The following is a 23,099-nucleotide window of genomic DNA, read 5'->3' as shown; positions in this document are numbered from 1 at the left end:
CTTCAAATCTTGGGTTTTGCTCTGACATGCACTGTTAACTGTGGGACCTTATATAGACAGGTGTGTGCCTTTCCAAATCTTGTCGAATCAATTGACTCCAATACATTTTTAGAACCATCTCAAGGTTGATAAATGGAAACAGGATGCCCCTGAGCTCAATTTTTCAGTCTTATAGCAAAGGGATCCTTGATGAAAACCTGCTCCAGAGTGCTCAGGACCTTAGACTTGGATGAAGCTTCACCTTCCAACATGACAATGACCTTAAGCACACCGCCAAGACACGCAGGAGTGGCTTTGGGACAAGTCTCTGAATGTCCTTGAGTTGCCCATCCAGAGCTTGGACTTGAACCTAATCGAACCTCTCTGGAGAGAACTGAAAATAGCTGTGCAGCGACTCTCCCCATCCAACCTGACAGAGTTTGAGAGGATCTGCAGAGAAGAATGGGAGAAACTTCCCAAATACAGGCATGCCGATCTTGTAGTGTCATACCCAGGAAGACTCGAGGCTGTAATCGCTGCCAAAGGTGCTTCAACAAAGTTCTGAGTACTGAATACTTATGTAAATGTCACATTTCATTTTTCTTTTGCAAAATTAAAATTAAAAACCGTTTTTGCTTTGTGATTATGGGGTATTGTGTATAGATTGATGAGTGGGTGAAAGAATCAATTTTAAAATAGGGCTGTAATGTGAAAAAAGTCAAGGGGTCTGAAAACTTTCCCAATGCACTGTATACCTCCAGGGGTTCTAAAATTCAAAATCAAATAGCTAAATGATCCATGGTATGACCATCTTAAAACAATTCCATATGTTAGTTTAGTAGAACCCCCCTCCCCCCAAAGGCTTAGACTTTAGATTAAGGGCATTTTTACCTACAAGAACATATGAGAATTCTTTAACATATGTGATGCGGATTAGAACTCCCTATATGTCAGGTAGTCGTCTTCAAACTTTTATGCCAACTTCAAACTGACATCTCAAAGTGTTTGCCAAACTCTGCACCCGGAGGAGTCTATTCATTCATGTCTGTGTCTTAACAATCACATCACCAGACAATGAGCTGATTGGTTGATTGGGTAATTGTGTCTCAGCAGGGGAGGGAGGCATGTTGGATAAATCACCATGATGACATCTCTGACAGGAGCATGGAAAATAAAGTGACAGTTCTAACACACATGGATGTGTGTGTGTTGTGTGTGTGTGTGGTGTGTGTGGTGTGTGTGTGTTGTGTGTGTGTGTTGTTGTGTGTGTGTTGTGTGTGTGTGGTGTTTGTGTGTGCGTGTGGTGTGTGTGTGTGTTGTGTGGTGTGTGTGTGTGTGTGTGTGTTTGTGTTGTGTTGTGTGTGTGGTGTGTGTTGGTTGTGTGTTTGTGTGTGTGTGTGTGTGTGTGTGTGTGCGTGTGTGTGTGTGTGTGGCAGGACAGTGACAGCTCTATGCTCTGATCACTCTGAGAGTGGCTAATTCAATACCCCATGCATCATCCCCTGCTGTTACAATATGCACATTTACTGACGAGGAAACAGGGGGTAGCTCTGTCCTCCCCTGTCATCCCCTTACTCTCTTTCCTCTCCTCCATCTTCCACTTCTCCTCCCTCTACTTCTCGCCTCTTTTTCCTCCCTCCCCAGTTCTATTGGTTTTTTCTTTCCTCGACCTCCACACCATCCCCCCTCGTCCTCGTCCTCTACCTTCCCCTCTCCTCTCTCTCTCCCCTCTGGCTCTTAACAATAACAATATAAATGGATTGCAATTCTTCCCACTTTTCACTGCGTCTCAAAACGCTTTACACTTGTCTCCCCTTCTTTCCCCTTGTTCTCGTCCTTCTCTCTCCCTCTACGTCTTCCCTCTCCTCTTTGCTAGATCAAACAATGTGTCAGACTGACATGGGATAGTGGGAAAGGAAGCTGATAGGAGAATAAAGGGACCTTTACTGGCACTTTCAACAACAAGTTCTAGTTAATGCACTTTACCACTCCACTGTATCTCTGCCTCAGTATTCAGATGGATTACACACACACAACCATAAGTGCAAACATGCACACACACACACGCACATGTGCACATGCACACACACACACAAAATATATCTTACCCCATGTGATGGGTATGTTAGCCAGCCCCAGTCTCCTGATATCGAGGAGGTGTCTAGTAGATTCACTGCGAAACAGAAAGAACATCTGTGAGGATAAACGTCAATGAAATGTGTGTAGTACTCACAGTCACACACACTATAATGAACAGAGTGCATGGACAGCAGCACAATATTACCAGAATATTGGCAACAGTCTGTGTGTCTGTGCTAGCACTTGTGTGGCTGCTGGGTCTGACTCTATTAGGCTTGCTAATCACCTTAGTGCTGAAGTTTCTCACTGGGTGATCAATAAAGTTGATTAGCACACAAACACTCCCATCCAAAACTCACACTTCTCCATTCCAACCCCAACCTCAGCCCTCCATCCAGCATGGAGACAAATTGCAGGCCCAGACAGCCAGCCATCCCCTGGGCTCTACCCACGTTTATTGACAGCCACATAATGCTAAGGGTTGTTAAAGCAGGTTCCAAGGTGACCCTGAGAAATGTAGTGGTGTAGGTGAGTTTGTTTGGGAAGGTTTTGTATCTCTGTGTCACACTGCTTCATGTTGCACAGCTCAAACTGTACTGGGATGTGACACCAAATCAAATCAAATGTTATTTGTCACATGCGTAGAATACAACAGGTGTAGACTTTACTGTGAAATGCTCACTTACGAGTCTTTCCTAATGATTCAGAGTTAAAAATAAGAATAGAAATTGCAAAAAGGTCAAATGTTTATATTTGTCCTTTTCACATTTGCATTTTAGTTTCACACGTACAAAATGTGTCACCTGTGTTGTGAAATGGAAATGTGAACTAGAACCTTTCGGTTACTGGCCCAACGCTCTAATCGCTCTAACACAAGAGGAGTAAAGTACACAAGAATGAAGCTATATACAGGGAGTACCAATACCTGTCCCGTATAACTGTGCAGGGGTGCAAGGTGTTTGAGGAAGATACAGTGTGTAAAGGCAGGGTAAAGGGACTAGGCATCAGGATAGATAATAATAAGAGTAAAATAAAGAACAGAGTAGCAGTATATGATGACTGTGAAAGTGTGTGTGTGTGTTTGTTGTGTGTGTGTGTGTGTGTACAGTATGTAGTGTTTGTGTGCATGTGTATGTGTATGTGTATGTGTGTGTGTTTGTGTGAGACAGCCAGTGTAGTGTGTGTGAGTGAGTGTATATATAGTCTTGTGAGTGTGCATAGAGTCAGTGCAAGATAGAGTCAATTCAGAATAGACAGGGTAACCACTTTATTAAATATTTAGTCGTCTTATGGCTTGGGGGTGGCATCTGTCTCGGAGCCTGTTAGTCTGATTGCCGATTCTCTGGTACTGTTTGCAGGACTGTCGCAGAGTGAACAGTCTATGGCTAGGGTGGCTGGAGTATTTGGCAATTCTTCAGGCCTTCCTCTGACACCGTCTGATATAGAGGTCCAAGTGGCAGGGAGCTCGGCCCCAGAAGAGGAAGAGGTGCTGTCGTGCCCTCTTCACGACTATGCATGTGGACCATGTTAAGTTCTCAGTGATGTGGACGCCAAGGAACAAAGCTCTGGACCCGCTCCACTACAGCCGCGTTGATGTGGATGGAAACGTGCTCTCCCCCCTGTTTCCTGTAGTCCACGATTAGGTCCTTGGACTTACTGACATTGAGGGAAAGGCTGTCACCATACAGAGATACACATACCTGTGTGACAGATGAGGTGGGATGCCTGAGGCCGGGGTCGTTGTCACAGCATCCTGGAGCAGAGCATCACCGCAGTTATGTCGCCTTGACCCAGTTTACCCTCCGAGCCCTGGGAGCCCAAACCTCCACCTCATACTCAGGGAGGTCTGCATAGCTACACCACTCTCTACCTCCCTCTATCTCCCTCCCTTTATCGTTCTCTCTCTCTCTCTTGCTTTCTCTCCATCTCTCTCTCCATCTCTCTCTCTATCTCTCTTGCTCTGTCTCTTGCTTTCTCTCCATCTCTCTCTCTTGCGCGTGTGCTTTTTCTCAATTTCTCTCTCTCTCTCCTTCTCTGTTTACCAGCTTCCTTCAGTTCTCACAAACTTATCAAGAGGAATTGATGTCTGCCCCAGGGTTTACAGTCACACCAGCTGATGTTCCACACATTAAAATGAGCTTTCCAGGACTATTCTCTCTCTCTCTCTCTCTCTCTCTCTCTCTCTCTCTCTCTCTCTCTCTCTCTCTCTCTCTCTCTCTCTCTCTCTCTCTCTCTCTCTCTCTCTCTCTCTCTCTCTCTCTCTCTCTCGCTCCTGCTTTCTCTCTCTCTCTCACTCGCTCCTGCTCTCTCTCGTATTGTAAATCGTTGGCATGGTGGAGGTCCTAATTTGGGTGTGGTGGTGCTGAGGAGGGCAGTGGGTCAGAACACTGAAACAGATGGCACTGCCACCCCTCACCCCCATCTCCCTCTGTCATCTTTCTCCCCCTCTCCCTCCCCCAGGGTGCATCTCTACCACCATTTTGCGCTGATGATGCGTTCAGCCCCTCTCTCAATCCAAGGTCACAAATTGATGTCACTATTACGCGCCTTTAAGTGTTAGCTCAAATGACATGATGAAAATATCAGCCCAATGTGACTGGATTTAGTCATTCTGCCAGGCACTGGGGGAATACCGCTATGCTGTTGTGAATACAGGACAAAAAACAAGACAAGTTTCTCTGGCAGACATTGATACATCATATCACGCCAAAGCCTTTGAGACATAAGAGGTGTCCCAAAGGTATTCATTTAATTTCCTCTCAAATAAAAAATTCCCCTGTTTTTGAGGATGGTACAAGTCATTTATTTAATTTGCTCTGCCTGTCTGGAATAGGACTTATACACAACCATCAGCGCTGTAGATGTCTCTTTATTGTGACATACTGTAGATAGTGTGGAAGAAGTGGGCAGTGAGACAGTAATTAGCATGTTGTTGTTCACATCTTCTTCTCTGATATATGAGAGAAAGAGATGGGGGAGAGAGAACGAGAGACAGAGAGAAAGAGAGAGGTATTCACAGAGTGATTAGATAGAGACCAGATAGTAATATGAATTAGCTAGCCCTTGACTGGTGCAGACACCCAGACATGCCCCGGAGCATAGCCTAACTCAATGCCAGGTCTGCAGACTGTTTATCTATCACTACCCTGGAGAGAGTAAATAAGAGTGGATAGGTTACCGCTTGCACTAATTGTGACAGTAGCAGTTGTGGTGCAGTTTCAATATGGTTATAGTACAGGGGGCCACAGGAACATAGTCCTCAGTCAACTATCACCCATGTCCAACCCAGTGACCCCCCCAGCATCCACCTCAGTAGATCTGCGCTCCAGAATGTAGACCACTTCACATATCTGGGGAGCACCATCTCCAAGGACGGCTCACTCGACCAGTAGATAATAAGCAGAAACCAGAAAGCAAGCCAGTCATTGGGATGGCCTCAGCCTCAGAACAAGATACTCAACTATCACTCTTTGAAAATCTATAATCACAACCCAGCCAACTCACAGACATCACTTCCTTCTGATCCACCTGGCACTCCAAACCCCTCACAGCAGTGACAACTTTGAGCAGGACAGACACAACTAACTGCAGCCAGAGCAAAGCGGCATTCCCGCACAATCAGACCAGCAACACCAGCAGAAGCAAGTGTCGAAAATTTCTCAGAGTATGAGCTTCAAAACTCTGACTCCTGAGCCATTCAAGAACCCACAATAAACCTAAATGACTGCACAAAGTCGTCATAGTTGAAACTGACAGACTGGCAGAGAAAGATAGTAGTAGTATAACAGTATATTATGATATTGCTGTTTTCCAAGTACACCCACTCCAGTAGTGCCAGCAATGAGAGAGTTAAATATTTTGCTTGAGGGGCCAGAGTGCTTCTCCTAAAGGGCTCTCAGCTTAAAATGTTGTTTTTTCATCTTTCACTGCTCTCTGTTCATAACAGAAACCCACAAAAAGAAACCCTCATCTCTCTCTCTCTCTCTCTTTATTTTACTCTCTCTCTGTAAGTCTTCTATTTAAGTGCAAGTGCTTGATGAAAAAGCTGTCTATGAAGCTTTTGAAGTTCTTTTGGCTTGTTAGGGACATGAAACATATTTCCCAGGGCAGTGGTCAAATTCTTTCCGCCATTACTTTCCCTCGCCCCAACACACAATGAGTGTGTGTGTGTGTGTGTGTGTGTGTGTGTGTGTGTGTGTGTGTGTGTGTGTTTGTGTTTGTGTGTGGTCCTCAGGCTACACACTGCAGGAAAGGAGCATGTATCAAATCAGCAGGCGAATGCCGGCCGGTCACTGAACTATGGCACACGTCTGTCTCTTTAATTTCTCTCTCTCCATTTTCTCTCTCTCCATTTTCTCTCTCTCCATTTTCTCTCTCTCCATTTTTTCTCTCTCCATTTTTTCTCTCTCCATTTTTTCTCTCTCTCTCTCTCTCTCTCTCTCTCTCTCTCTCTCTCTCTCTCTCTCTCTCTCTCTCTCTCTCTCTCTCTCTCTCTCTCTCTCTCTCTCTCTCTCTCTCTCTCTCTCTCTCTCCTCTCCTCTCTCTCTCTCTCTCTCTCTCTCTCTCTCCCGCTCTAACAGCGCTGGTCACGGCAGGCCGTGCCGAGGCGTGTGTCTCAGGAAACACAGGTGAATTATGGACTGGGCAGAAGGAGAGGAAGTTAGGTTTAATGCCTGCAATGCAGTCTCCAGCACAACAACACGTTTAAAATCAAACAGGGAAAATAAACATGAAGGAAAAATAACCTGAGAGAGCAAGTGTTCAAAATCAAATTTCCCTCATAGGGTCAGGTTTCCAACAGAACATCATTGGGTTTTTTAAACTTTTGAACTTTTGAACTTTTGAACTTTTCCTCTAGGAAATACACAATTTCTCAACCATCACCTTATGTGCTATTTTATTGTTTGTATAACCACAAATAAACAGTGTCATTTGTGAATTGTGGTGATAAATGCTTTCCCTTTACTTTGGCACCATAGTAAATGTTCTGTTTTATTTGTTATTTAATAAAAAATATATGTAAGTCCTTTATACTGTAAAACATCTATTTGTATGCATGTAAATTGGCATGTCCCACTGTTCATGTGTTGAGGTGTAGTGATATGTTTTGGGGATTTTGAGATACCTATCTATTATTTTGAATGCTAGACAGTGAGCAGAAGTATTTCATATATTGTATAGATCAATAAAAAGAAAGAAGGAAATTAAAATCCCTTTTTTTACTAGTATAATGTGTGTCCCTCAGTTTTATGTCGTTGGTGTTGCCGCCTTAAAAATCACTGATTACAAAGATATACACTCACAGTTCAGTTTATTAGGTACACCTATATAGTACCGTGTTGGACCCCCCTTTTCCTCCAGAAGAACCTGAATTCTTCGGGGCATGGATTCTCGGGGCATGGATTCTCGGAAACGTTCCACAGGGATATTGGTCCATGCTAATGCACTGGCATCACGCAGTTTCTGCAGATTGAACGGCCGTACATCACCACCACCAGCGTGAAACGTTGCCACCAGGCAGGATGGGTCCATGGACTCAGGTTGCTTATGCCAAATCCTGACTCTGCCATCAGCATGACGCAACAGGAGCTGGGATTTGTCGGACCAGGCAATATTTTTCCACTCCTCAATTGTCCACTGTTGGTGATCGTGTTCGCACTGAAGCCGTTTCTTCTTGTTTTTAGCTGATAGGAGTGGAACCCGGTGTGGTCGTATAGAAAATTATTAGCTAATCACACCAACCTTTTCTGCATCAAGATCCCTTTCTGAATCAAAATGTAGGCTGAGATCTATTGCTCAGATCTTTTTTTAAACATGACTTTAAAAAACATGAACCTATGCAACATTAATTTATTTAAAACAGTTTTGTAGCAATAGGGTTTGTGCAGTAGACTAAAGGCGCAAATATATTATTACTGCATATTGGCTATGCTTGAATTGTTCTTCTTTTTTTCCCATAATTGTTTTGTTTGCAAATGTATTGAAAATTCAATACAGAAATATCTAATTTACATAAGTATTCACACCCTGAGTCAAACTTTGTAGAAGTATCTTTAGCAGCGATTACAGCTGTGAGTCTTTCTGCATTGTGCAACATTTGCCCATTATTATTTTCAAAATTCTTCAAACTCTTTCAAATTGTTTCTTTTTTTTACATCAAGTTTTTATTATTTCATTTCATAGGATTAATAGAATACATTTATAAATCTTTTTTTTAAGGTCCCCACTGCCCTCAATCTGATAGCACGTAAAGTAAATCATAAAATAGAAACAAATACATTTATTTACATAGTAAATCTACTGAACAATACATCATCTAGCCTCAGAAATAGTGACAAATTATTGATACACATTCATGGATGTAAAGGTCCATTGGTTAAGAGTTCAGAAATGTCTGCTGCTGCTTTTTCCATGTGTCCCGAGTGGAAACTTTGGCCCTGTGGATCTTGGCCGTGGAGAGCTCCATTGTTGTGAGCAGCCATTGTTGTAATGGTAACTAATGAGGTGGAATACACCCTTTTATAATAATTTTCTAAGCGTCCGTGGTTCCTGCCAACCACACTCTCCGTTGGCATTCTGACAAGTGCAAATCAGAGTCATCACAATGCAACATCACTATTGGATCTAATGGCAATATTTTATCAATATGTACAGAGATTGCATCGTTGACTTTCCCCCAGAATTCAACCACCCCCGGGCATTTCCACAGCACATGCTGAAAAGTACCTAGGTCCCCTGTGGTGCAGAACTCAGATAATGGGGATACTGTCTCCCAATTTATTTGTCTGTCAGCAAGTGTAATATATTTTTTCCCATACAGTGGATGTTTTCTGTGCTGCTAGAATGAATTGACTATAGATATCAGAAACAACTCATTTTGAGGGGCGTCTGTCTGTTAGAAGTTTAACCAATGGGTATACTGGTTATTCCGCTCCCCAGGGGACACCATAGGCTCGCATGTATAGGTGGAGTTGAAGGTAAAGACAAAACTATGAATTAAAACACTGGCGGATTTCCTAGAAACTGAGGTGTCCATTCACATTGAGTATGTCTTTGAAAGTATAAATACCTTTCTTAGACCAAGAATCTGATATGAATGGTTTCTTACATGCTAAGAATTCTTTATTACGCCATATTGGAGAGTATGAATGCCATTTAAGATCAGATCTCATGTGCTTCTCTGTAGCTTTCCACACATGTACTGAGTATGCTATAACTAGTCCAAACAATATAGCAAATGTTTTAGGAGTCAATCCAGAAAATAATACATCTTGTAATCTAATTGGTGAAACTATTGACTCTTCTTCAGCACGCCAAGGAACAGAAGCCTCTGGGTTTAACCAGGTCTTCAGGAAATTCATTTGGAATGATAGGTGATAACATTTTTGATTTGCAACTGCAAGTCCACCTGATGCTTTTGTTCACTGTAGGATTGCATATTTAATCTGTGGTCTCTTTCTCCCCCAAATTAACTTCTTTATGACAGAGTCAAGTTTAGACCAATAGGAGGAGGCAGAGGTAACATGGAACTCATAAAACTGATATGAGGGAGGACATTCATTTTAATAATTGAGATTCTAGCATGCAAAGAAGTGGCCATAGCAGACCATATTTCTATGTATTTTTGGATCTTTTTAAAGGTTTCTAAGTAGTCTTCCTACAAGTAGTGTGAATAAAGGGGGATATGGTAAAGCCTAAGTAGGTGATTTGTTTCTTCACTGGGATCATGGGTGTTAGTTGCACGATTCCCTTAGCTGAGTTAAGAGGTAGAAGAGCTGATTTGGACCAGTTGATCTTGTAACCAGATCATGAGCTGAATGCTGTGAAAATAGACATTATTGTCTGGAGGGATTTCTGAGCATTTACGACGTAGAGTAGTATGTCATCTGCATACAGAAAAATTGCTTGTTCAGTTTGTATAAGTACCAGGAATGCAAGTACCAGGATTGCCAGCATAATGCTCCGGAGGAGGTAAGCGGAGTTCTCGGGGAGCCGGGGTAGGTTGAACAAATCCACCACGAGTAGAGAGGTTACTGAGTGGTTGAGAGGTCTCAGATTTGGCGTGCTGCCCTATGAGCTAATTCACGGTTCCGTTACCGCCTTCAACCCTTGGTCATGGCGTTCCGCCAGAGAATGAAGCCCTTCCAAAAGGTCCCGAAGTTGCTCCTCATGCCTCCCAACGGTGGCTCCCTGCAGGGAGACAGCGTGACGGAGCTGGTCCAAGTCTGCCGGGTCTTTCATGGCTAGTTTGTACTATAAGGGCAGAAGGCGAGAGCCATATACAGACACAGGAGGCAGATGGTTGAGCTCCGATATTTTTTATAACACAAGGGGTAGGCAAAAGGCAGGTCGGGTACAAGAGAGAGTTCATAAAGCAGGTCAGAGTCCAAACAGTACAGGGTGATCGACAGTCTTAAGGTCAGGACAGGCAGGGGTTCAGTAACCAGGTCAGAGTACAAATAGTAGGCAGGCTCGAGGTCAGGGCAGGAAGAATGGTCAGGCAGACGGGTTCAGTGTCAGGACAGGCAAAGGTCAAAACCAGGAGGACTTGGAAAAACAGAGACTGGGAAAAATTGGAGCTAGGAGATAAACGCTGGTTGACATGGCAAATAAGACGAAATGGCACAGAGAGACAGAAAACACAGGGATAAATACACCGGGATGATGAGCGACACCTGGAGGGGGTGGAGACAGGCACAAAGACAGGTGGAACAGATCAGGGCGTGACAGTTTGTTTGATTTTGATATGTGATTTTGACAACCTCTCACTCAACGTCAGCAAAACAAAGGAGATGATCATGGACTCCAGGAAACAGCAGAGGGAGCACCCCCCTATCCACATCAACGGGACAGTAGTGGAGAAGGTGGAAAGTGTTAAGTTCCTCGGCGTACACATCACAGACAAACTGAAATGGTCCACCCACACAGACAATGTGGTGAAGAAGGCACAACAGCTCCTCTTCAACTTCAGGAGGCTGAGGAAATTTGCTTGTCACCTAAAACCCTGACAAACTTTTACTAATGCACAATTGAGAGCATCCTGTCGGGCTGTATAATCAACTGGTATGGCAACTGCACCGCCCTCAACTGCAAGGCTCTCCAGAGGGTGTGGTCGTGCGGTCTGCACAACGCATCACCGGAGGCAAATTACCTGCACTCCAGGACACCTACAGCACCCGATGTCACAGGAAGGCCAAAAAGAGGATCAAGGACAACAACCACCCGAGTCACTGCCTGTTCACCCTGCTAACATCCAGAAGGTGAGGTCAGTACAGGTGCATCAAAGCTGGGACCGAGAGACTGAAAAACAGCTTCTATCTCAAGACCATCAGACTTTTAAACAGCCATCGCTAACACAGAGAGACTGCTGCCTACATACAGATTCAAATCATTGGCCACTTTAATAAATGGATCACTAGTCACTTTAAATAATGCCACTTTAATGATGTTTACATATCTTATATTACTCATCTCATATATATATACTTCATCTTATACTATCTATTGCATCTTGCCTATGCCGCTCTGTCTTCACTCATCCATATATTTATATGTACATATCCTTATTCCATCCTTTTAGATTTGTGTGTATTAGGTAGTTGTTGTGGAATTGTTAGAATACTTGTTATATATTACTACACTGTCGGAACTAGAAGCACAAGCATTTCGCTACACTCGCATTAACATCTGCTAACCATGTGTATGTGACCAATACAATTTGATTTGATTTGACATCCTTTTTGTATGGTACATGGATTAGAATTGGTATTCCAGTAAATATAATAGAAGGACTCACATACAGTTGAAGTCGGAAGTTTACATACACTTAGGTTGGAGTCATTAAAACTCGTTTCTCTACCATTCCACAAATTTCTTGTTAACAAACTATAGTTTTGGCAAGTCTTTTAAGACATCTACTTTGTGCATGACAATTTTTTTTCTAACAATTTTTTACAGACAGATTATTTCACTTATTAGATTGCTTTGTATGTTTCTATTTTTAGTTTGGTCAGGGTGTGATGTGGGTGGGTATTCTATGTTGTAGGTCTAGGTTTTCTATTTCTATGTGTTTGGCCTGGTATGGTTCTCAATCAGAGGCAGCTGTCTATCGTTGTCTCTGATTGAGAGCCATACTTAGGTAGCCTGTTTTCCCACTTTTGTTTGTGGGTGGTTATTTTCTGGTTAGTGTTTGTTGCACCTGTCAGAACTGTTCGTTGGTCGTTTTGGTGTTTTTGTTTGTGTATTCATCTTGATTAAAAGTAATTATGGATACGTACCACGCTGCACTTTGGTCCTCCTCTCCTTCTCCCGGCGACTTTCGTTACAGAACCACCCACCAACAAAGGACCAAGCAGCGTGGGAAAATGGACTCCTGGACATGGGAGGACATTTTGGACGGCAAAGGACCATGGGCACAGCCGGGAGAGTATCGCCGTCCGAGGCAGCTAAAGTTGAGCGGAGACGCTATGAGGAGTTGGCTCGAGGAGAAGTGCACGAGAGGCAGCCCCAGATTTTTGGGGGGGGAACACACGGGGAGATTGGCGGACTCAGGTAGGAGACCTGAGCCAACTCCCCGTGCTTACCGTGGCGAGAGAGTGACTGGGCAGGCACCGTGTTATGCGGGGAAGCGCAAGGTGTCCCCAGTGCGCACGCATAGCCCGGTGCGCTACATCGCAGCTCCTCGAATCGGCCGGGCTAGAGTGGGCATCAAGCCAGGAGGGATGATGCCGGCTCAGCGCATCTGGTCTCCAGTGCGTCTCCTCGGCCCGGGGTATACTGCACCAGCCCTACGCACGGTGTCCCCAGTTCGCCAGCACAGCCCAGTGCGGCCTGTTCCAACTCCCCGCACTGACTGAATTATTAAGCCGAGGATGTGCACAAAGAATGGAGAATTATCTTGCAAAATAATTCAGTGGTGATTGTGATAGTTGACTTCTCTAGCTATGCAGTTGTTGTCATAGCAACATGAGACAAGTTAGCTACCAGCTACCACCAGACAAAGTTATCAAACGAATGTTGTAAACGTGACTTAGTTGTAAAACACAATTTTAGTTAATCGAAGCCAGATAAACCTTCAATAACATGTTGGTTATACTGAACACTACTGAAGAGATAACCAGTTAGAGCTAAGAGTTGTGTTGATGACTTCTTAGCTAGCTGCTAACGTTAGCTGTAACGTTACGGTCCCAATCACCAGCTAGCTGGAAAATTAGTTCGCTAGCTAGCTAGCTTTGCTGGTGCTCCGTTGTCGAAGTTCATAATGACACAAGTAATTAGATCAAATGTTCCTCAAGGTCCTTGAAGTTGTGGATAAATCCTCTTGACCAGTTACTTCTTCCATAGGTTCCCAGGTGCTTGCGTGGCTCCGTTGTTGAGTCTTCCTCCTCACAATAGGACCGGCGGTGTGGTGTTCACTGTGGTGCTCATGGTTGTCCTCTCCCAGTGATGCCACAAACTCCTTGGCGTCTTTTGCTGTGGTGAATGACAGGCGCTCTCCCCTCTGTGTGGCCCAGAGCGTAGCTTGATAGACAAATGAGCTCTGCTGCTCTGGCTCCTGGTAGAATGGCTTGGCAGTCCTTGTACCGGAGAACCTTGAAGATCCATGTCCTCGTCTGTCTGAAGCATTAGATGTAGATGTGTAGATGGGCTCTTTCTATCTCAACCTTGTGAGAAATGGATGGGATCCATTTAGAGATCAATCTCTTTAGGAATTCGATGGGATCATCAGTCTCGTCTGGTTCTTTTAAAGAAATGAATCGTACAATTTGAGTGACGTGAACAGTCCTCCATTTAAGCCATCTTGAGCTGCATCTTCTCCAGATGTGAAGAACAGACTTTGATTTTCCATTTGCTTCCCCCATTTCCACCTTGCAGATGTCCACTTTCTTAGAAAGATTGTCAGTCACTTTCGTCCGTCTATCAACGTCAATTGTTAGGGCTTCAACAAGCCGCTACAATCTCTTGATGTTTTTGTTGAGTGGTTCCACCGCCTCAGCTAACACCCATTGTAGCATAGCCTTGAGAGAGTTCTGTTGCTTGGCTAACAACTCAGAAATTGCACCAGCTACGAAGGCCTCAGTTTCAGTGCTGAGGGCTGTCTTTGACTCTTAATTAAAGGTGAAGAAGTAAGAGAAGCACCATTTTTCTTACCTCTTTGGGTAGTCGGCATTGTTAGTCAGTCATGGGTTCATTTTTTAAGAGTTCATTATTGAAATAATGTAATAAAGTATGAAAAAGAGGTATTGGGTTTGCAGAGCTCTGGTGACTAGCAACCATAACACCGGTTGGTCACGTGACCCTCCTCCCAATGTTGTTCTTCTCAGACCATTTTTTAAATATATTTCAAATTGTAGGCATATGATCACACTGGTAAAAGATAATTTGCACAGATGAGTGAGTGTATATATATATATATTTTTTTTACTGGACTGATGGCCTGCATCTCATGGACAGTCTGAGGGGATGGAGGGGGCAGCAGTGAGTTTGCATCTCACCCAACTCACCATCCCTCCCTTTCCCTCAAATCCGCTGAGAAAACCGGTGCCCCGCACGCTGATGCCCCCCCGCACATTGACTCTGTACCGATACCCCCTGTATATAGCCCCTCTATTGTTATTTACTGCTGCTCTTCAATTATTCTCATCTCTTTTTTTATGTATTTTCTTAAAACTGCATTGTTGGTTAGAGCTGTAAGTAAGCTTTTCACTGCAAGGTCTACTACACCTGTTGTATTTGGCGCATGTGACAAATACAATTTGATTTGATTTGAAAAGGGGACACATGTCACGTTCCTGACCTGTTTTCTGTTAGTTTTTGTATGTGTTAGTTGGTCAGGACGTGAGTTTGGGTGGGCAGTCTATGTTTTCTGTTTCTATGTTGGTTAATGGGTACCTAATATGGTTCTCATTAGAGGCAGGTGGTTTTCATCTCTTCTGATTGAGAATCATATTAATGTAGGTGTGTCACATTGTTTGTCGTGGGTGGTTGTCTCCTGTGTCTGTGTCTATGTTGCACCATACGGGACTGTTTCGTTCGTTCGTCATTTTGTGTAGTCATTTTCCTGTTCGTGAGTTCTTCGTGTTTCATGTAAGTTCGTCGTCCAGGTCTGTCTACTCCGTTTGTTGTTTTGTTAGTTTCAAGTGAAGTTCGTGTTTTCGTGTTTTCTTTATAAATAATGTCATATCAAGACGCTGCATTTTGGTTCAATCCCTGCTCCTCCTCTTCGGATGAAGAGGAGGAGGACGCCGTTACAGACCACCCACCCTACCAGAACCAAGCGCGGAAATTCGAGCAGCGGCCAAGTAAGCAGGACTCGTGGACTTGGGAGGAGTATTGGAGGGAAAGGACACTGGGCGCATATTGGGGAATATCGCGCGCTCGTGAGGAGATGGAGGCAGCGAGAGCCCAAGAGCGTTGTATGAGGAGGCAGCAAGGAGACGTGGCTGGAAGCCCGAGAAGAAACCCCAAAAAGTCTTGGGGGGAGGCTAAGAGGTAGTGGGCCGAGGGGGAATGGGCCAAAATTCACCCAACTTATTGTGGGAAGCTTGTGGAAGGCTACCTGAAACGTTTGACCCAAGTTAAACATTTGAAAGGCAATGCTACCAAATACTAATCGAGTGTATGTAAACTTCTGACCCACTGGGAATGTGATGAAAGAAATAAAAGCTTAAATAAATCATTCTCAAAACTATTCTGACATTTCACATTCTGAAAATAAAGTGGTGATCATAACTGACCTAAGACAGGGAATTTTTACTAGGATTAAACGTCAGGAATTGTGAAAAACTGAGTTTAAATGTATTTGGCTGAGGTGTATGTAAACTTCCGTCTTCTGTACACGGTGTGGATCATATGTATCAATCTAGCCCCAAAACCATTATGTTCAAGAACAAGTCATACATTTTCCCACTCTAAGCAGTCAAAGGCTTTCTCTGCATTTAATGATAACACAGAACACGGGGTATCAAGATTGGAAGTTTTCAGCAACCACATTAATGCCTGATTGCTGCCTGACGACCCTTACAAAACCCTGTTTGGTCAGGATGTATGAGCTTGTTAATAACTTCATGTAGGCGCAAGGCTAGAACTTTGGCATACAGCTTCATTTAGGTTCGGATTAAACTGATTGGCTGACACTTATCAAAATTTGTGAGGTATTTCCTTTCTTAGAGATTAGGAATATAATTGCTCTATTGATGTCTCTGTGGAATTGTCCTTTTTCAATAGAAATGTTAAGCGATTCAAGAATAACTGGTCCAAGCTCATCCGAAAAGTTGAGAATGAGTTCAGGAGGTTTTCCATCAATACCAGGTGCTTTATCTTTCTTCATATTTAAAAGAGCAGCTTTAAGTTCAGATAAAGTGACAGGTTCCTCTATTAAAACTGTTTCTTCTTGAGAGAGTTTGGGCAACGTAAGGTTCTCCAGGAACTGCTGATCAGATATCCCTCCTTTAGTAGGGGATCTGATCAGCTGTATTGTATCTTGTTTCAGCATGTTTAAGCTGCAGCGCCAGTAAGTTGCTAGGCCTACTCGCTTGAAAATAGTATTTTTGTTACACCCTCTGCATAATGAATTCTGCTCTACTTTGCAACAGGTCATTAAGTTTCGGTCTAATTGTTTTTCATTCAATTTCTTTCTCTGTTGAATAGTTGTTTTTAAAGGAGTCTTCCAGAATTTTACAATGATTTTCTGTTTCACTGATCTTCTGGAGTCTTCGTTTCTGTAAATTAGATGAAAAATGTCGAGTGTTTCCTCTTCTGAAACCTTTAACAGCTAACCATACCATAGTCGAGTCCTCCACTGAGTAATCATTGATTTCTAAAACATATTTTAAATTGGATCTAAATTGAAAGATGAAGTCAGAGTTGTGTAGTAAAGTATTATTAATCCTCTCAGTGCATACTTTTTCATTGGGAAGATTTACAATTTACAAAGAATGGGATTATGATCAGATAGAATGGCTGGTAATGTTTTTATAAATTTCATGTTACCTGTAATATCAGTAGATGTTAAAACGTAGTCAGTTCTCTAGAAAGTTTCAATCTAGCAGAAAAGCATGTATAGTCCTTAGTTGTGGGATTATAACTTCTCCAACAGTCATTAAAATGGAGATCTTTAAGAAATGGTTTAAGTGCATTGGAAGCATTCACTTGTGATGAGCTATGAGAAGGTCCACATCTACCTAGCTTAGAATCAATAATGGCATTCATGTCAGTTCCAATAATAAGTGTATATTCTGATAAATTGAGCAGGCTTCTGTTTACAGTAGGGAGAAAATCTTTGTCATATGAGTTAGGAGCCTAAATAGATACAAATTCCGTTTTCCTTCCATACAGAGTGGAACATATGCAAGTAAATCTGCCCTGTTTAAGAACCCCTTTAGATTTAGATATGAAGCCAGAAGCAGCTGCCGGTTTGTAGTATTTGTTGTTGAAGTCTATGGACATCACCCTCTAAAATATGTGTCTCTTGCAATAGAGCAATGTCAACTTTCTTCCTATGTAATAAATCAAGACATTTAATTAACTTATTTGGCTCATTAGAACCCCTCAGATTAGAGGAAATTATCACTAAATTAGCCATGATCCATCTGAGGTGACGTGAATACCAGTTTGATGGATAAAAGGGGGGGTAACTTATGATAGTTATAAAATGACTATTCAGCTACCAACTAAATAATTTAAAACCAGATATTCCATAAAAACAGTAAACATATCCATTGTTGGATGAAATAATATATAAAATTACAAAACCCTTCAGATTTCCATTCCACCACAATAACCCTGCAAAATGTATCACAACAATTGAAATAAAGAATCCCTCCACTCCTTGACAAGTTAGGACACCACAGTCCTCCCTCTCCACTCAATGTTATACCCGTAACTGAACCCAGCAGTGTCTATCACTAAAACCCTCCCAACACCCCTTAATCTCTTACTCTATTTCCTAAATATCTTGCATTAACTGACACAATGGAGATATGAGAATGGCAAGAAATGCTCAATTGACTGAATTATTAAGCCGAGGATGTAGCACAAAGAATGGAGAATTATCTTGCAAAATAATTCAGTGGTGATTGTGATAGTTGACTTCTCTAGCTATGCAGTTGTTGTCATAGCAACATGAGACAAGTTAGCTAGCCAGCTACCACCAGACAAAGTTATCAAACGAATGTTGTAAACGTGACTTAGTTGTAAAACACAATTTTAGTTAATCGAAGCCAGATAAACCTTCAATAACATGTTGGTTATACTGAACACTACTGAAGAGATAACCAGTTAGCTAGCTAAGAGTTGTGTTGATGACTTACTTAGCTAGCTGCTAACGTTAGCTGTAACGTTACGGTCCCAATCACCCAGCTAGCTGGAAAATTAGTTCGCTAGCTAGCTAGCTTTGCTGGTGCTCCGTTGTCGAAGTTCATAATGATCACAAGTAATTAGATCAAATGTTCCTCAAGGTTCCTTGAAGTTGTGGATAAATCCTCTTGACCAGTTCACTTCTTCCATAGGTTCCCAGGTGCTTGCGTGGCTCCGTTGTTGAGTCTTCCTCCTCACAATAGGACCGGCGGTGTGGTGTTCACTGTGGTGCTCATGGTTGTCCTCTCCCAGTGATGCCACAAACTCCTTGGCGTCTTTTGCTGTGGTGAATGACAGGCGCTCTCCCCTCTGTGTGGCCCAGAGCGTAGCTTGATAGACAAATGAGCTCTGCTGCTCTGGCTCCTGGTAGAATGGCTTGGCAGTCCTTGTACCGGAGAACCTTGAAGATCCATGTCCTCGGTCTGTCTGAAGCATTAGATGTAGATGTGTAGATGGGCTCCTTCTATCTCAACCTTGTGAGAAATGGATGGGATCCATTTAGAGATCAATCTCTTTAGGAATTCGATGGGATCATCAGTCTCGTCTGGTTCTTTTAAAGAAATGAATCGTACATTTGAGTGACGTGAACAGTCCTCCATTTAAGCCATCTTGAGCTGCATCTTCTCCAGATGTGAAGAACAGACTTTGATTTTCCATTTGCTTTCCCCATTTCCACCTTGCAGATTGTCCACTTTCTTAGAAAGATTGTCAGTCACTTTCGTCCGTCTATCAACGTCAATTGTTAGGGCTTCAACAGCCGCTACAATCTCTTGATGTTTTTTGTTGAGTGGTTCCACCGCCTCAGCTAACACCCATTGTAGCATAGCCTTGAGAGAGTTCTGTTGCTTGGCTAACAACTCAGAAATTGCACCAGCTACGAAGGCCTCAGTTTCAGTGCTGAGGGCTGTCTTCTGACTCTTAATTAAAGGTGAAGAAGTAAGAGAAGCACCATTTTTCTTACCTCTTTGGGTAGTCGGCATTGTTAGTCAGTCATGGGTTCATTTTTTAAGAGTTCATTATTGAAATAATGTAATAAAGTATGAAAAAGAGGTATTGGGTTTGCAGAGCTCTGGTGACTAGCAACCATAACACCGGTTGGTCACGTGACCCTCCTCCCAATGTTGTTCTTCTCAGACCATTTTTTAAATAATATTTCAAAATTGTAGGCATATGATCACACTGGTAAAAGATAATTTGCACAGATGAGTGAGTGTATATATATATATATTTTTTTTACTGGACTGATGGCCTGCATCTCATGGACAGTCTGAGGGGATGGAGGGGGCAGCAGTGAGTTTGCATCTCACCCAACTCACCATCCCTCCGCTTTCCCTCAAATCCGCTGAGAAAACCGGTGCCCCCGCACGCTGATGCCCCCCCGCACATTGACTCTGTACCGATACCCCCTGTATATAGCCCCTCTATTGTTATTTACTGCTGCTCTTCAATTATTCTCATCTCTTTTTTTATGTATTTTCTTAAAACTGCATTGTTGGTTAAGAGCTTGTAAGTAAGCATTTCACTGCAAGGTCTACTACACCTGTTGTATTTGGCGCATGTGACAAATACAATTTGATTTGATTTGAAAAGGGGACACATGTCACGTTCCTGACCTGTTTTCTGTTAGTTTTTGTATGTGTTAGTTGGTCAGGACGTGAGTTTGGGTGGGCAGTCTATGTTTTCTGTTTCTATGTTGGTTAATGGGTACCTAATATGGTTCTCAATTAGAGGCAGGTGGTTTTCATCTCCTCTGATTGAGAATCATATTAATGTAGGTGTTGTCACATTGTTTGTCGTGGGTGGTTGTCTCCTGTGTCTGTGTCTATGTTGCACCATACGGGACTGTTTCGTTCGTTCGTCATTTTGTGTAGTCATTTTCCTGTTCGTGAGTTCTTCGTGTTTCATGTAAGTTCGTCGTCCAGGTCTGTCTACTCCGTTTGTTGTTTTGTTAGTTTCAAGTGAAGTTCGTGTTTTCGTGTTTTCTTTAATAAATAATGTCATATCAAGACGCTGCATTTTGGTTCAATCCCTGCTCCTCCTCTTCGGATGAAGAGGAGGAGGAACGCCGTTACAACACTGGGTATTATTATTGGCCTTGTTTCAGGGTCATGTCTAGATGGGATACAGTTTAACCTAATTCTCCTAACCTGCTGCGTAAATTCTCCTAAACCTGATACAAAAAGTCAATTTTGATAAAAACTGTATCCCTTCTAGACAAAACCTTGTTTCAGGGCAGAGCTCATTAGAATAATACTCAGCATGCTTTGCAATTGTCAATTTTTACATACACATTTATATTTAATTAATTTAGCAGACGCTCTTATCTACAAACCATAGTGTCATCAAATTTCTGATACCAATGCAGGGTGAAAGGGGGCCACAAAATGGTGAACCACTATAAAAATGGTATAGAAAAGTAATTGGTATTTTGAAAATACCAATTACAGCTCTCGAAAATATCTTGTTACAAAATACATTGGAGTGTAGTTCAGCCCAGTGTAATATAAATGACAAAATTCTCAGAAGTAATTGAAATACATATTTCAAATACATGCAGCAGAAAAACTGCCCATCTCTGGAGACAAGGCCTGTACTGTACACTTTTCTGACAGGTGGAGATTAATGCACTTGGCATGCAGATCCAATCAGCAAATATCCGCGCTAAAAATGAATGCGTTTAATCGACGGCCACTTGGGGCTTTAGGGAGCGCTGCTGAGTGACAGAGTGGTCGAGCGTGGGCTTATGAGGGCCCTGGAATTTGCGATGGCCGTGGGGGGAAGAGATCTATATCGGAGGAAATCAAGGGCTGTCTGGATAGACGCCTTCTTGGCAGATGAACAAACCCCATTTCTCTTTTACCCAGAGGAGTTGACTGGAGATGGCCATTGTGGATGAGGTCACCGTCACCACCCGCCACCAGACAGGATCTGCCAGAGCCGCCAACCAGAACAGGATCTGCCAGAGCCGCCAACCAGGCAGGATCTGATAGAGCCGCCAGTGAGCCAGGAGCGTCCAGAGCCGTCAGCCAGCCATGAGCGTCCAGAGCCGTCAGCTAGTCATGAGCGTCCAGAGCTGCCATGTATCCAGAACTGCCCCTCAGTCCAGAGCTGTCTCTCTGTCGCGGAGCTGCCCTTCAGTCCGGAGTTGCCCCTCTATCCTGAGCTACCTTCTATCCTGAGCTACCTCTCTATTCTTGAGCTACCTCTCTATCCTGACCTACCTCTCTGTCTGAGCTATCTTGTCCCGGAGCTGTCCCTTATTTTTGTGTTGCCTCTTATTATAGGTGGGTGGAATAAGAGGGTGGTCATTCTGAGGGGAGAGTAAGCTGGATTGACTATGGTGGGGTGGGGACCTCCCCCCAGAGCCTGAGCCACCACCGTGGTCAGATGCCCACCCTGCCCTCCCCTAGACTTTGTGCTGGTGCGCCCGGAGTTCGCACCTTAAGGGGGGTTATGTCACGTTCCTGACCTGTTTTCTGTTAGTTTTTGTATGTGTTAGTTGGTCAGGACGTGAGTTTGGGTGGGCAGTCTATGTTTTCTGTTTCTATGTTGGTTAATGGGTACCTAATATGGTTCTCAATTAGAGGCAGGTGTTTTCATCTCCTCTGATTGAGAATCATATTAAGGTAGGTTTGTCACATTGTTTGTCGTGGGTGGTTGTCTCCTGTGTCTGTGTCTATGTTGCACCATACGTTGGTTAATGGGTACCTAATATGGTTCTCAATTAGAGGCAGGTGGTTTTCATCTCCTCTGATTGAGAATCATATTAATGTAGGTGTTGTCACATTGTTTGTCGTGGTGGTTCTCCTGTGTCTGTGTCTATGTTGCACCATACGGGACTGTTTCGTTCGTTCGTCATTTTGTGTAGTCATTTTCCTGTTCGTGAGTTCTTCGTGTTTCATGTAAGTTCGTCGTCCAGGTCTGTCTACTCCGTTTGTTGTTTTGTTAGTTTCAAGTGAAGTTCGTGTTTTCGTGTTTTCTTTAATAAATAATGTCATATCAAGACGCTGCATTTTGGTTCAATCCCTGCTCCTCCTCTTCGGATGAAGAGGAGGAGGAACACCGTTACAACACAGTCTTCCAGCTGATGGCAAAATCAAGTTGCACTGCATTATTTTCTATCTCATGCATCAATTCATGTTGTTAATCCTATGACCAGAGAAAGTGAAATATTCCTCGATATTAAAAAAGATACAAGCACCTAATAATAACAAAGCAAGCTTATCGAAACATGCTGCTATACTTATTCATTGCACTGCAATGCTGGTTGTAGCGTAAGTGGAATTAGGGAGAAAACGCAATTTATGGCTTATAAAGTGTTGAAACAAGGTGTTGACAGTGCTGAATAACAACCTAAACATGAACTTACTCTTACAAACAGCAGCTCTTTGCTGTATTCGTTGAGTTCCTCTCCAATCATGGTTTTAAAAGTTTTGAAATCTTACATGATCAACTTTGTTGTGCGTTCAAGGCTTCATTTTACAGTCTATGGCGTGAGGAACTGTGCATACATGGTGATCTGAGCTATCTGATTGGCCAGCGGTAGGCCTTTAGCTGGACTTGAATTGCTCTCTCAGAGTTCTACATTCAGACACATGAAATGGTTCAAAATGGGAACACTTTGCCATCCCAGCGCTAGGGCTGCTGAATCAAGTTCACCTACCGCCAAAAGAGCAAAAAAAAAA

General features: G+C 43.0%; 1 protein-coding gene across 1 annotated transcript in view; it reads right to left on the bottom strand.

Moving 5' to 3' along the window:
* The window catches only part of LOC111970039 (ephrin type-A receptor 8-like), a 165,440-nt gene that overhangs the window by 80,256 nt on the left and 62,085 nt on the right, over positions 1 to 23,099 (bottom strand). The window contains 1 exon segment of the mRNA XM_023996525.2: positions 2,088 to 2,152. Coding sequence (XP_023852293.2) covers positions 2,088 to 2,152 — 65 coding nt within the window.

Source organism: Salvelinus sp. IW2-2015, linkage group LG11 (assembly GCF_002910315.2).
Source record: "Salvelinus sp. IW2-2015 linkage group LG11, ASM291031v2, whole genome shotgun sequence".
Lineage (NCBI taxonomy): Eukaryota > Metazoa > Chordata > Actinopteri > Salmoniformes > Salmonidae > Salvelinus > Salvelinus sp. IW2-2015.
Note: the sequence above shows the minus strand (reverse complement) of the source record. Positions and strands in the feature narration are given on the sequence as shown.